The 15,881-nt window shown below is 42.2% G+C and overlaps 1 protein-coding gene across 1 annotated transcript; it reads right to left on the reverse strand.

Moving 5' to 3' along the window:
• Positions 1-6,074: 6,074 nt before the first annotated feature.
• Positions 6,075-10,426, reverse strand: pck1 (phosphoenolpyruvate carboxykinase 1 (soluble)). The gene is made up of 10 exons (XM_023795280.1): positions 10,336-10,426; positions 9,671-9,958; positions 9,336-9,520; positions 8,902-9,105; positions 8,465-8,652; positions 8,166-8,328; positions 7,818-8,042; positions 7,587-7,718; positions 7,392-7,487; positions 6,075-7,035 (listed from the first exon to the last, which is right to left on the reverse strand). The coding sequence occupies exons 2-10, from the start codon at positions 9,892-9,894 to the stop codon at positions 6,578-6,580; spliced, it is 1,875 nt and encodes a 624-aa protein (XP_023651048.1). The 5' UTR covers positions 9,895-9,958; positions 10,336-10,426; the 3' UTR covers positions 6,075-6,577.
• Positions 10,427-15,881: the final 5,455 nt, after the last annotated feature.

Here is a 15,881-nt window from a genome sequence, read left to right on the forward strand (position 1 = left end):
AGCTCTCCAGGACCGGAGTTGGAGACCCCTGCACTAGAGACTAAGGGCAACAAGGAACAGGTGAGGGTAAAAATCACTGTGGACTTAAGAATGAACACTAAGAGGTACAGGACATGACTACAAAACTAAATACAGGGAAAACTAACAAAGGCACAAAAACCAGAACCAATACAGAAATAACTGACATGGGGAAAAACAAAACTCAAAATGTCCAGTCAAGTTGAGGCTGGCTTTTGGTCAGCCTCAAACCCACTGCGGTAGAGGAGTACAGTTCTCAGGCACATTTATCCAATTCGGCCACATAGCAACACAGAGAGCTGGGGAACATATTAGGAACAGAACAGAAAGCTAAACCTAATGAAACGCAGGGGGAGGAGTGGGATGGCCAGTGACACCTGCTGGCTAAATGGGGAGATGAACAACAGGAAGAGGACAAGGCGGGGCTGATCCTGACAGATGATGCAGCTTGCGGAGGCTTTGGGTATATGACTCACCAAAAATTGTTAATAAACAGTAACACAGTACTTCGACAGCCACTTTATTAGGTACACTTTGGTATTGCCAGGTATGACCGACTTTAGCCTTCAGAATCACTTAGAGGGTAGACTTCAGAGAAGCCTTTCTGCACACCACTTTCGGACTGACCTGTTTTTTTCAGGCTTGTGTCTTTTCTGTTAACTTTAATGAGTTTGGCTATTTTCTTACAAACACCTTATTAATTAATTTATTTATTTATTTATTTCCCACAGGACTGCCTCTGACTTGATGTTTTTCATTTATTGCACTATTCTCTGTAAACTCTAAACCAGGGGTACTCAGGGTTAATTTTATCCAAGATCAAAAATCCAGCATTCACACAAAACCAAGGTCAAGTACTGTACTTTTGATCTCGCTGATTGGGGGGGGGGGGGTGTTCCTTCAGTAGATTTTGACAACTGGTGGATCGCCATCCCTGTAAATATCACCAACCGTGGTCCAGATTACATCCCAGCTAACAGGGAATGTTCCCAGAACTTGAAACAATGTGATGCAAAGGTCTTCTCAAAATTGGCAGATAGCGTTCTTACTGTAACATTAATGGAACGTCATTTCCACAATTTAACAAAGGTTCTGTCAATGTCAGGACAATAACACCATTACCTGCACATCCTTTTAACGTAAATAATGTTGAAAAATGTTGTTTTATGCTAAAATATCATTTTATAAAAGTGCTGTATGGGCATACTGTGAACATACCGTCCAGCCTGGAACTCCTGACCTTTGTGATATTTGGGCTGCAGTTCTAGCTGCTACCCTCCAATGCCCTTCATTCATCCTTATATTTGTTATTATATTGTTATATTATATATACCTTACTTACCTTAGCCGCTAATCGTGAGGTCTGGCAACATGCCGTTCACCCGGCTGTGTCCTCCTTTGGGATCGCTCACAGGGCCAGCCTTGCGGTGAAAAGGGGTAGCAGGAAAAACCGCGATACTGCAGCGCCTAACTCCGGACAGACATTTCCCTTTAGCTGTTGTGGCCTCGAGTTGGCCTCTTCAGTCATCAGCGAGCATGCAGCAGATGTGAACAGCACCCTTCATCTTCATTCGAGAAGCCTGGCCACCATGGAGTAGAGGCTACAGTGCTTTAGAGATCATTTTTTCCTGGGGTATTTCATTTAGGTTACATTATAAAGAATGATTACCCTGACCTGTAAAATGGCTTCCTGACTCCTTCTGCAAGAGCCAACAGCACTAATGCATATCTTTGAATTTTTTGCAGTGTTGGCTATTCATGTAGCCAGTCTCGAGGTTTATGTTCCCATTCTGTGAAAAGTGCACACAATGGAATTACGTCAAGTTCACCGATGTGCTCATAGTCCACTCCGGGGTTTCGTCACTGCATGAGAGGGTAAGACCAGTCAGAGGCTGCCTCAGCTGGCTTAGGCAGATTCCCATTTCAGCATGGGTCATTTTTAAAGGCATGTTCTGTCCATGCGGCCATACAGTTATTTCTACCAGTCTATTGTTTTATACATAACTGAGAGACACCGATTGACCTAACTGCATTTCATGCTCTCAACTCCAGAAGTATGAGGCCACAACAATCCACTGTGAACCAGCCTGTTGCCTATGCCTGGAAGATAATAATATATGTATTTCTTACTAACATTGTGAGTGGATTTAGTAATCACATAAAATGATAACTGTCATTTGTCATCAGCATATGGAATATTCTAGAGCTCATTGCACTGAAGTACCCTGATAAATGGTAATGCACAATGACGTTAGATTGGGGTTACTGACCATATGGATCTAGTCCTGTTTATCTGTTGCATTATCTTAATGCGTCACCCCTCTGCCATTGACTAACTGCCCCCAGTCTGTTGCTCTCTGAACAAATATCCTTTGGTACTGTGCCCACTATTACATTATCTCACTGGGTACTTGGGAGAGGAAAAAGTGTTGAAATTCGCCTCCTGCAGTCCCAGGAACCTGGCAGTATGTCAGCAGAGCATTGGTTGTTGACCCTACTGATCTTCATCACAGCTTCAGTGTTCTGTGGAAGGGTCCTTTGTACCCTTCAGATGTTACCATGCTCTGCTATTTGGAGGGTTGTCCCTCTGCCCTAATTCTGCAGCTTGTTTCATCGTGGTTGAACTCTGTGCCCATCTGTGCACCAAAGATAACTGGAATCGACAAATGACTTTATTGCTGTTTCTTGGAGAAGTGAAGGTCTGGCCTCAGTTGTAGGCCTTTGGTCTTAATACCAGTAACTGAAAACATAGATAAATGAATACAAGTCAATTTCGTTAAAGACAGAGGAAAAAACATACGATATGTTGTTAAACACTGCCGTATATGAGATGTTTACAGTCACGATCGCTACAGAGACTGAAAGCGTGGCTGCTACCATTGCCCAGCATCAGTAGAGAATAACGTACGGCATATGGCTTGCCCAGGAACTGATTTGTAAAGTCGAACGATCATAGAATGAAGAGCATTTGCAAACAGCGTATGTATACTGTATATATACAGCTTAACTTTCCACTGCCACACCCCCTGCTGCTGAACAAAGATGGTGAAGATGTGCCTTGGTCTTACTTCCATTTGAACAGATTGAATAAATTTGCTATGTATTCAATCTTCGTTTACTTAGATTTTTAGAAGATCACTATCTTAACTGTTGACTTTCCTGAGATGTCTTCAGCCCAAATCCCCAATGCCCCCCTGGGAGAATTCTCTATTATATGCTGTCATCAAGCAGGACCGGATTGGTCATCTGGCATACTGGGTGGGCATTTTCCTGGCAAAAACTTATTGTGAGGAGCCATGATTAATCAGGGGTCATTTTTAATCCTACTTTAGCCCTGGGCAAGACAATAAACTTTATCTCTGGGTATAATGGACAGGACCAACATGTGATTCATCTTTTGGACCTGCCTACTAATCTGTGATTACTTGCTGGTGAAAGCTAAATTCAAATTCAAATTGTCTTCACAGTTCTACTTAGTACAATGTGCCATGAAGCACTTCTTTGCCTAACTCCAAGACTGTAATTTAGCAAGAAAGAAAAAATATAAAAAAGATGAAAGAGGATGTTAAACATTAAACATTGACAGTAAACTATAAAAATGTATATTAGTACATAAATTGAGCCAGCAAGGCTGCCCTAATGATCACACTTTCTAGCAAGCTGGAGTGTAGTTGTAGTATTATGTATTCTGCTGAGTAACGCAAACCAGTTTGGCTGTACAAGAAGAACTAATTCAAAGTTCATTTGCAATGTGGTTTCAAGTGGAACTTCCACAGATGACACTTCCTTTTACATAATAGATAAGCTTTGAACTAAACGTTTTATGAGACTAACACTGCACTTAATCCACCACCTCCTCTCATGTCATGAGCCTGATCCTTATCCTTAGTACATCAGTACCTTTATCAAAAATTGACTTGCAGATTGTTTTCTAACATTTAATTTAAATTTATATATATATTTATTTATTTATGAGCAACTTATGAACAACTTATACTTCATACTTATTTTAATGTTCAATGTATGAACATCTAATTATCACTTCTACATATAGTAAATGTTTTCTACATTTAATAAAAACATCTATATTAATAAATATATGTTATATTCAGTAAGTATTTTGTACCTTTAAGAAACAATTCTAGGTTGGTACATTTATTTGCTCTCATTATACGCAGCAGTTAAATACACAGGGTATCATACACTGATGATGAAATATTTGAACCTATTCCACTCCACCGATATCCATTCGGTTTGACAATGACCAGTTTCCAATCAGGAAGGCTTTCAGTGGAGAGAAACTGACCTCTTGCTTTCCTGTGGCCTCTATCAAGATCTCCATGTTAAACACATTTCGGGATTTTTGGTTTGTTTATTTGAATTAACTTTCTGCTGCTACGCCCCATGCTGGTGACCTAGGATGGCTAGAATGTAGATACGTTTAGTTATTCTTCCACTTGAGTAAGTTGAATAAATGCTTTATATTAAATTGACATTTATTTTAATGTAACAGTGGCAAGGTAAAGTATGTGAGCCATTTGGAATGACCTGGTTTTTTGCATTAATTTGTTATAATATGTGATCTGATCTTCATCTAAGTTACAATAATGAACAAATGCAACCTGTTTAATAATACACAAACTGTTTTGTTCTTGTACATAATGAATACATCATTCAAACACTGTAGGTTGGAAATAGTAAGTGAACTCCTTGATTTAATACCTGCCAGCAATATCCTTGAACACGTGCTTTGAGTAACCGTGGACCAGACCTGCAGAACATTCAGGAGGAATTCTGGACCATTCTTCCTTACAGAGCTGCTTCAGTTCAGTTATATTCTCAGGATGTCTGGTGTGAAAGGCTCTCTACTTCTGTGTTTAGGGTCATTGTCCTGCTGCATCACCCAGCTTCTACTGGGCTTCAGCTGACAGCCAGTGTTCTAAGCCCTGAGGCTCAAAGCAATCTACTTCCCCGTTGGGATGATGTTGTCATGTTGGGTGGCAGTGGCCTTTTCACACCATGGTCTTCTCAAACCATTCAAGCTTAGTTTCATCAGTCACCGAAACACTTTTCCAGTAGTATTCTGAAGTGTCAAGGTGTTTTTTGGCCAACTTAAGGCACACAGTGATGTTCTGTTATTTGGAAAGCAGCAGCATCCACTTTGGTGTGCTACCATGAATATCATGTCCATTCAATGTTTTATGTATGGTGACTAATGAACAGGGATATTACCTAGTTTCAAGGATTCCTTCAAGCCTTTAGTTGTTACTCTAGGGTTCTTTTTTACCTTACTGAGCATTTGTCATTATGTCTTTGGAGTCGTCTTGGCTAGGAAGAGTAGCCACAGTACTTCACTGTTTCCATTTATAGATAATTAGTTTGATAAATATCTAAATTCTTTGAGCTGACTTTGTAGCCCCTTGTATTCTGAGATCTCTTTTTCTGTAAGGCATGGCTCACATCAGGAGATGCTTCTTGTGAAAAGCCAACTCAAAATGTGTGAGTGTTTTTTATAAGTCAAAGTAGCTATATCCCTTTAATCCTGTTTCATTAACTGTACTCTTGGTTTGCCAACTCCTGGCTCTGATTAGCCTTTGTCAAAGTTATTAGCCCATGGTTTCATTTACTTTTCCAACCTACACTGTGACAGTTTGAGTGATGTATTTAATACATAGAATAAAAATACAATATTTGTGTGTTATCAGTTATCAGTTGTGTTTCTTCATTATTGCAACTTAGATGAAGATCAGATCATATGTTATAACCAATTAATGCAGAAAACCAGGTAATTCCAAAGGGCTCACATACTTTGTCTTTCCACTGTAGAACTAAATTGAACGTACTGTGCATGCCGTAAATGTATGGGTTTGAAGCCCCCCCTCCCCCACCACGTCTGGCAAAATCTACTGAGGGGGACCTATGGACAGGACTGCTGGACACCCCATGAAATTAATTTCTGGCTATAGGCCTCTGCGTCTCAGCTCTTAACCTGTTGGTTGCCAAGTGTCATTTAATTTATATTCAGCGACAAAACAAGAACAAAAGGAAAATAATAATGATTGTTCAAAATAATATTTATTAATGTCTCTTTATGCTTCTTACATTGAGAGCAAATTGAAATCCAAAACACACAATAATACTTCATGGTATACAAAAATAAATTAAGACTTTAAAACATCAACAACAAGAAAAGGTCAGTATATAATGACCAGTGACAGATGTGCAATAAGTGCACAGCATCTTGGGTTGAGTATAATAACGCTCTTCAGCAATCGACATTGTTAAATATATGGAACTGTAAAGCAGAAATAAGTTATGTTGTTTAGTGCACAGTCTCTTTTCAGGGTTTCCTCCTATTCACTTTTAAATAGATAGTTAAACAATTAATCAGCCGTGATAGTTGCTACCCATATCCTCAAGGTATTTCATCCAATTTCTTAACTCTTTTCTACTAACTTCTCTTCTAATTCTTTCAAGTCAGAGAGTGGGAATTAATATATGAATAGAAATCCAGTATTTATTTCTTTTTGACCGTTACCGTTGTGATGATCTGTATCTATCACAGCTGCTGCACTCGCTGTTCCAGTAACTCCAACTGCCTTTCTATCTCATAAGGCAGGTCATTGTTAACCTGCGTCTGGAAGTACAACCGGATGTCCTGTACCTCCTGTTCCCAGAATTCCTTGGGCAGTTCGAAGAGCTCGTCCAGGTTCACTTCTTGGTCAAGCCCCTTCAGGCTGATGGCTCCTTTGGTAGGCAGGCAGCCCACAGCAGAGTTAACCACACCGACCTCCCCGTCCAGCCTCTGGAACATCCACTGCAGGACTCGGATGTTTTCTCCATAGCCCGGCCACAGGAACCTCCCCGACTGGCTCTTACGGAACCAGTTGACATGAAAGATCTTGGGCAGCTTTGCCCGGGGTCTCTGCTCCATGCTTAACCAGTGGGAGAGGTAACGGCCAAAGTTATAGCCAAAAAATGGCCTCATTGCAAAGGGGTCGTGCATGATCGCCTTTCCTACGGGAACAAAGCCAGAAAAAAGCTATTAGCTACCACTGAAACATATACATTATATACTTCATTACATTTTTGCAACAGCATCCTATCCAGAGTATACCCCAGCCTTGTGACCAGTACTGCCTGGTATAGGCTGCAGGCCATGGCAACTTTGACTAAGATAAGCAGTTAGAAGATGTTTGGAGTACATCTTTGCCTGTTGCATAGGCTTTTGGTTTGCTTTATACCATGTTTTAGACATTTGCATTATAATATATTTGAATATTCTCTCAATGTAAGGAGTTCCATCCGTCACTAATGTGTCTCTTCATGTTTACTGCATTCATTTACCAGAAATTCAAACACATGTGACTCACCTTTATGTTCTGCTGCAGCTGTGGCTTCTGACCGCATGGCAGCACCAACAAACACACCATGCTGCCAGTTGAACGCTTCGTACACCAGTGGCACACCTGGGAGGGAAAAATCAATCAGTCAATAGACAAATGGAAACCCATACAAGCTTCTACCTTTGGAGGGTAAAGGAACCTAAGATGCTGGTGTTTTTGTACCTTGTGGTCTGCGTCCTCCAAAGATGATGCCCTCAATGGGGACACCCTCCTGGGACTCCCATTGGGGGTCAATGATGGGACACTGACTTGCTGGAGTGCAGAAGCGGGAATTGGGATGTGCACAGGGCTCACCTAGGGGAGAGAAATGAGGAACGGAAGTAGATTATCATTAGATACCTAATAGCTGAGGGCTTTGCAGCTCAATTACTAGAAAGCAGAAGGGTCATGTACCATCCTCAAGAGTCCAGGGTTTATTCTTCCAGGAGGTCAAGGTGACTCCCTCAGAAGGTTTCTGGTCCATGCCCTCCCAGTACACACCACCATCGCTGGTCTCACCTACATTGGTGAAGATAGTGTTCTTGCAAATGGTGGCCATGGCATTGGGATTTGTCTTTGTCGAAGTCCCCGGAGCCACACCAAAGAAGCCATTCTCAGGGTTTATGGCTCTCAGATTACCTGTAGACAGAGACAGAAAGCTTAGCGAACAGGGATCCTGGACTGACACTGCCGTCCCTACCAGGTGATCAGAGAAGCATTTGCATGGACGTATCTCAAGAGGGGTACTAATGGTGACCTCACCTTCCTCATCAAATTTCATCCAAGCAATGTCATCCCCAACACACTCCACCTTCCAGCCAGGTAGAGAAGGACATAACATGGCCAAGTTTGTCTTTCCACAGGCACTGGGGAAAGCAGCAGCAATGTATTTCTTCCTGCCCTCAGGGTTAGTGATGCCCAAGATCTGAATGGAGAAACAGAGAAGTACGTAGAAAATGATCAAGTCATGGCGATCCTTTGACAAAGATTTGCAGCATGTTGTAGGGTCATGGGTCGCTATAACTATCCCAGCCTTTAACAAACGCTGGAGGCTCACTCACCAGCATGTGCTCCGCCAGCCAGCCCTCCTCCTTTGCAATGCGGGAGGCGATCCGCAGTGCAAAGCACTTCTTCCCCAGGAGGGAATTTCCACCGTAGCCACTACCAAAGGACACAATCTGCCTCTGGTCTGGGATATGGGCCACGAGGGTGAGCTCGGGGTTACAGGGCCAGTTGTTAACCAATGGCTCTGTGGAAGGAGAAGCCCTTTCATTCACTCAGAATATCGCCAATAAATATCTAGACTAGCCTCATGTTAGTTTGATGCATGATGATTCATGTGAAGATTAGTCTAGTTTGAAAGGTAGTATGAGTATGAATCAAAGGGTGAACACAGGTTTTGTGATACTCAATAGCACTCTGCAGTTCCCTCATGGACCAGATAATTCCACATCTGAGCAGAGCCTTTCACTTCCCATGTTCATGTTTCACAGCCTACCTTTGAGTGGTAGGGCGCAACCAACAGAGTGGAGACAGCGCACAAAGTCTCCATCTCCCAGGGCCTCCAGGACGGCCTTGCCCATGCGGGTCATCACGCGCATGCTGACCACCACGTAAGGAGAGTCGGTCAGCTCCACACCAATCTTGGATAAGGGAGAGCCCACAGGACCCATGCTGTAGGGGATGACATACATGGTCCGTCCTACGAAATTGGATAAAGAAAAAGAATGTATATTGACGCACACATGGTTTCTGGTGTTGAAGACGTCACTGGCCATATCAAGAGCTCTTCTTGTATCCGCAATAGTGCTCAGTCTAGTGTTATTCAGATATACAGGTAACTCTACATGAGCTGATTTCATTAGCATCTAGCTCATTTCGTCATCATTATGGCCACTTTGTGAAAATTGCCCACTTTGAGTCGAAATGCACCTTTCATGCAGCCAGGAAAGCGGAGGTTCATGGCCTTGTCAAACTCTTCCTGGGACATCCAACGCCCCAGCTGGCTGCTGACACCACCATGTGGAGAAGGCACCGTGTCCCTCTGCTCTTGTGTCACTATCACTGTCTTGCTCTCGACTCGAGCGACGTCACGTGGATCCGTGCGTGCCAGCCAGCTGTGAAAACATGATGGGTCAGTGTATCATATCACCATTGATATGACTTGATCCAGGGCTATATCACATCTGCTACCTCCAGCTAGCCTTGCACACTGTTATATTAATGACAGCACCCCCCCCCCTCACCAATCCAGAAGTACTGCATACCAGTTCTCATATTTCGGCAGCTTCTTGATCATCTTCTGCTCCTCCAGCTCCGCTAGCAGGCACCGGTTCTCCTCCTCTGAGCCGTCACAGACGTGTACGGCACTGGGCTGGCACAGGGTGGCGCTGCTCTCAATAAACTCCCGTAGTGCTGGGCTTAAGGATGCCAAGTCCCCCTGCAACACGAGACGGCCCGGCTGGTTCTGGGACTGGAGTTGGGGCGGCATCGTCCTGTTGGGTTCTGTGTTTTGTTGCTTAAGGTGGAATTGCTGTGACGAGCCTTACGGGGTCCTGTTGGGTAAAGAAACCGCATTCACTCATATCCTTTTCATAGCGCACCTTAAACCTGATAAAGGTGTATATATTAAAGGCACATGTAAGTACACAGATTGATGGGTATACCATTATATGACAAAGCTGTTTTTAATAAGACTTTAAAAACTACCAAACCTCATAAAGCAATTACAAGACCATAATCAAGATCATTTATGATTAATGAGAAAATGTATACAGTGCATTTTTGTTTCAAAAAGCGCAGTTAATGCAAGAATGGCTCAATATATGAATAACACTTAGGAAAATATTATTTCCACAACTTCATATGGAAATCGGAGATCGATGAAAACAAGCCGCAGACAATTTATAAAGAAACCAGATTGAAATGTTACCTTGTTCTCTGTGGGTCTTTTTCAGATCAGACTAGTTCATTAGTGATGATGGTCAGCTTCTTTTTCTTGCATCCTGTGCAGCCAAGTATCCTTTATATAGTTTTGAAAAGCAGACGGGGGGGTGGGGGGGGGGGGGTGTATATGTGTGTGATGGTACTACAAGCCGGTACACCTCTGGAACTGGAAAAAACTCATTGACGAGTGAATCATTAAGCTGCGGAATATACGTAATGGGTCAGTTAATTATTTAGCCAGCTGTCTAGTTCTTTTCACAATAGAAAATAATTGACAGAACATCAAGAGGCTGAAGTGCAGGAAGAAACTTCAATCCAGCCTCATGCGTGACGCAAAGCCTCTGCTCGGTGTGTCAATGGGCGACGTCCCGAAATCCGCACGCCAACAGCTATTGGCTGAGGTGCCAGAGGCTTGTCAGACTGGCCCTCACATTGGCTGCCTGTGGTAGCATTAGAAGAGGTTTTCTGCTTACTGATCCAATCAATAAAGAAATTTACATCAGGATATCATTCGCTAAGGCTATGACGTTCATCGGAGCATTGAGGATTAATACAGGGTTGATCTGAGATCACTCCATCCACTAACACAAGACCAGAAGTATAAATTATTTTGATGAAAGTTTACGCTTTATTATGAAGTTATGAATTGTGCGCCAGTTAAGGTATTGCTAAAAACAATAAAGATAAAGAGTTTAATGGATGAGTTATAAACCACAAGACCTCATGAAAGGTATGCTGCTAAAAATATTACAAACAAGTTTTCAAAGCATGAAAATGAACAACTGATAACACTTGGCTGATATGAACTGGCTTTCGTGACATACTGACTGAACAGCCTCAGATGGGAACACACTGTTCTAAGGTGCCCGAATCAAATTGTAACATCAAATTGTAACATGTACAGTATGTATCACGATAACCCCTGATGCGAGGGCTCCTATTTTGTCTTTATGTTTCTGTGTCTCATTGTGCACAATGCAAAACTGTTTCATAAAATGAAACAGGATCCAGAAGGTAGAAGTTTCATAATTGAATGATCTGAACGCCAACCAAATTAGGGGCGGATTGTGGCTCAGCGGGCTAAGCCTCTAAGCCTGTGATCAGAAGGTCACCAGCCTGACCTTGGCAGAATACCTACATGTCAATGGGCACTTGAGCAAGGCACTTAACCCCCAGTTCCAGGGGCTCTGCATGCTGGCTGACCCTGACCCCCAATTCCCCACAGGGATTAATAAAGTATCACTATTCGGCAGATCATCATTTATTCTAAAGTCGACTTATCTTCAAAACACTAAAAATAAATACTTGAACTATTCAAGTGAAATATTAAATAGCTAAAAAAAGCCACAAACATTATGGCACACAGTATAATTAATGTACATTCTGGTCTTATGGTTTTCCATTTCCATTTTCAGTGGCATTAAATAATAATTTCATGAGCAATATATATATATATAGCTCATATATATCGCTGTGCTCAGTAAATGGCCAGATGATGAATAGATAGAATCATTTTTTAGGCCCACTGACCAGACTGAAAAGTAATGGCAGAACAATGTTCTGTTTTCTGGACACTGGATCTGTGGAAGTTTGAGACAGTAGAGTTATGTCCTAACAGCATGATGTGCAACAAAAATTAGCTTAAATGTGGGATACTTTTGAGATGTGGCACATTTTCATTGTGTACAATACTTTCTTCTTTATTACAAGCAGATTATTACATGCATAAACACAACTAAAACATCCGTAAGTAATATCTTGCTTCAGTGAGTTGACGTGTGTGTTTACTGTTTTTCTTGCAGTGCTGCAAAGACAGAACATCACTGGCGCAGCCTGTGACCCTGACCTGGATCAGAGGTTGGAAGACGAACACCTGGATGGATCATTGGTGCAGATGTATTTGCACTGAAGTGAGGGAGACTTCTTTAAAAATTAACTGCATGTTGTCATGAACCTTCTCAATTTATCTCAGAACTTCACCGATTCAAGTAGTAGGGATGTTTTTCAGGTTTAAGTCTAGCTGACAGGAACATCGGGGTGTTTGTGCAATTCAGCTGTAAGAAGCTGTAAGAATACGTAGATAGCACAACACGAGCAAACAAGTCCGTGGACCACTGGGGCAAAGTGTAACTGACAGTAGGGATCGCAGTGGACCAGGTTTCTAATTTCTCAAATGCTGTGAGAACAGGAGAGTGTGGCCGTTAGCAGTCAGCTTTAAATGGTAGCCACAGAGGAAACCGGTCATGGTTTTGTGAAGCAAACTTGGTTCCATTAAATATAGCATACATTTACATATACACCGATCAGCCATAACTCAAAACTACTGACAGGTGAAGTGAATAACATTGATTATCTCATTACAATGGCATCTGTATTATGGCTCTGGGAAAAAATGAGACCACAATTTTTTGTTTCACTCATTTCTCAATTTATGAGTGTGTGTCTCTAAATTATATGGGGCAGTGTGTGGCTCAGTGGGCTAAGCCTGTGTGCTTGTAATCACAAGGTCGCTGGTTCAAACCCAGCCTCAGCATGTCTGCAGGTCCTTGAGCAAGGCCTTTAACCCCCAGCTCCCTGGGCGCCACTACAGGTGGCTGCGCTTTGCAGACAACTTGCTCAACAAAGAACAAGTTGATGGAGGTATAAAAAGAATTTCCCCATGAGGGACAATAAAGGTTCAATTATTATTATACATACATGCACACACACACACACACACATACATATATACAGTATGCATATATATATATATATATACACACTGCAGCCTGCTTGCATGTTTCTCATTAATGAAGGGTTTCTCCCTTGCTATATGAGGCTTTAGTCCTGCTTCTAGGAGTCTGATACGATCACAACTTTCTGCATATGGGGCTGCATAGCCACAGATTGGTCAGAGTGCCCATGCTGACCCATGTGCATGTGCATTATTCACCTGGGGGTGAGGTGTCACCAGGATTCACTACAGGAAGAAGGCAAGCCAGCAGAGGCAGTGTGATGCTCTGGGCAAAGTTATACTGGGAAACCTTGGGTCCTGGCCTTCATATGGATGTTACCTTGACATGTACCACCTACCTAAACACTGTTGCAGACCAAGCAACCGTCATGGCAACGGTATTCTCTGATGGCAGCAGCCTCTTTCAGTAGGATAATGGCTCTGCCACACTGTAAAAATTGTTCAGGAATGGTTTGAAGAACACGAAAAAGAGTTCAGGGTGTTGAGTTGGCCTCCAAATTCCTCAGATCTCAATGTGATCAAGCATCTGTGGGACGTGTTGAACAAACAAGTCTGATCCATGGAGGCCCCACCTCACAACTTAAAGGATCTGCTGCTAACATCTAGGTGCCAGATACCACAGGACACCTTCAGAGGTCATGTGGAGTCCATGCCTCAGAGGGTCAGAGCTGTTTTAGCTGCATGAGGGGGACCTACACAATATTAGGCAGGTGGTTTTAATGTTATACCTGATCAGTGTTGACTGTGCAGACATTGTGAGGGAGAGGTGCTCAAAGGCTGCTCAGGCGTTAGTCCTTAAACTGCATTTTAAACTTGTTTTGCAACTGTGAAAAGGGTTTTCTTCCTTGCATCTGATTTTCTGCTTGTCTGCATATTTATGACATGAATGATAGCAGATCTTCAACAAAACATTAAATAAAATGGAACCCAGATAAACAGCATATGTTTCTAAAAGAGATGCACCACCTGAATTCATGCCACCTTTATGACAAAATGACTTCAACCAATTGGATCCTGTCATTACTGATTAAGATCTCACCATACCACTGGGGACGTTTTGACTCCCTCCTGCTTCAGCTCAGTGATATTTGGGCTGAAACTGCTATTTTCCCGTCTTGCCACAACCTCAAGATTTACTTCTGGACTTTCATAAGCCATTAGAAAAAGCTCCCTGTCTTCACCGATTCTGTTGAAAATCTCCCAGGGTTTTTCAGATGACACTCCAGCTGCATGATATGAAGGCTGTGCAGCAGTGCTTCCCTATCCAGGCCTAGGAGACCCATAGTCCGTCCATGTTTTTGCTCCATCCAAGCTTCCTTCCAGCTCCCAGAGTCAAATGGTCATGGACTGTCTGTGGGTCTCCGAGGACCAGATCGCCCTATAGCTTCAGCCTACAAAGGGATTAATTTATATTCTCTTACAGAATTCTCTCACTACTTCAATGAAGGTATGCAGCTCCTGGCGTTTATGCTATGGGATGCAGGCTTTGGCTTCAGCCACACAGAATAATTGCCATGTCAGCTAAATAAAAGTCATTTATAATCCTTGTATAAAGAATACCGAAAATAAAAGAGATTGTTTTTGGGAAGATGGGACAATCATTCATACTCTTTGTGAGAAATGTATTCCAGCTTGCTGTTTGCCTGTGGACAGTGTTTATAATTCCCAAGTAAGAGAAGTGTGCCCATCTTTAGACATTTGGCATGGTCATTCGCTTAACATTTTTTTACTCTGCACTTTGAGAAATTTTGGCAAGACAGCTACTGCTTGGAACATTCAGAAATGTCCCATGCGTCCTGTTTGAATAATACTGTGAATCTAGTGTTGGTGGCTGGAGCCCCAGAGCTTCTGCATACTACAACAAACTACAAAATGGCCTGACAACACTCAGCGTGAAAAAAAAAAGTACAAAAATGCCAAAAATTAACCTGGAGGTGTAGATTTTTTAATGGTAGCCAGTCAGCGATTGGCTGACCCTGCTTTCTCAATTGTCTAAGTAGATATAGTGCAAATGTACAGAAGTTTAGTAAGAATTGTATTATATATCGCCTGACATGTTCAGGGATGCATATAACTGGTGCGCAAGTAAAGCAGGCGTAAGCAATACACATGGCAATTTCTTGTTGTGGAGGTGCAAATAAAGTACACGTTAGCTGTATAAAGGTTAAAATGCACGGTTTCTTGTCATAATAGCACAAATGCACATAAAATAAGTATGTATTTGTAAAAAACTGCCACGCATACATGGCGAATGCTTACTTGCACACCAGTTATGTGCATCTCTCTAGCCTACAGGTAAGGATCAGACAGCAGGGTCATACAGACCCTGCATTGCGGTGTTTGTCAGCAGTGTGTTTGTTCAGACCGTGCATGTTTCTTCCACACATATCTTGCAGTGTCTGAGATGGAGGGTATATTAGTCCTTTGGACCCAAATATGACATTGTGCATGTGGCAGATGATCAGAAGGAAGTGGTTCACAGATGGACTTGACCACAGTTTGCACCCTTCATATATAAAAGCATAGTTACTCTTTGTATTGTATAAAGTCAGCATGCTTGGGGTCAGGGGGGTGGGCAGCCAGACGACTTTGGACCCCTCAGAAGATTTTTTATTCTTACTGTCTTATGGCCTTTCCCTTTTTCCTGTATTATGCATAATTTAGCACAATGAAAATAACGACCCTTGCTGCACTTGTTGAGTGCCTTGGGGAAGTGTTGCGAAAGGAACTATATAAAAATATATTGAATTGAAATACGACAGTTGGGACAAGAATAATAGTTTTATACAATGTAATAA

Source organism: Paramormyrops kingsleyae, chromosome 8, assembly GCF_048594095.1.
Source record: "Paramormyrops kingsleyae isolate MSU_618 chromosome 8, PKINGS_0.4, whole genome shotgun sequence".
Lineage (NCBI taxonomy): Eukaryota > Metazoa > Chordata > Actinopteri > Osteoglossiformes > Mormyridae > Paramormyrops > Paramormyrops kingsleyae.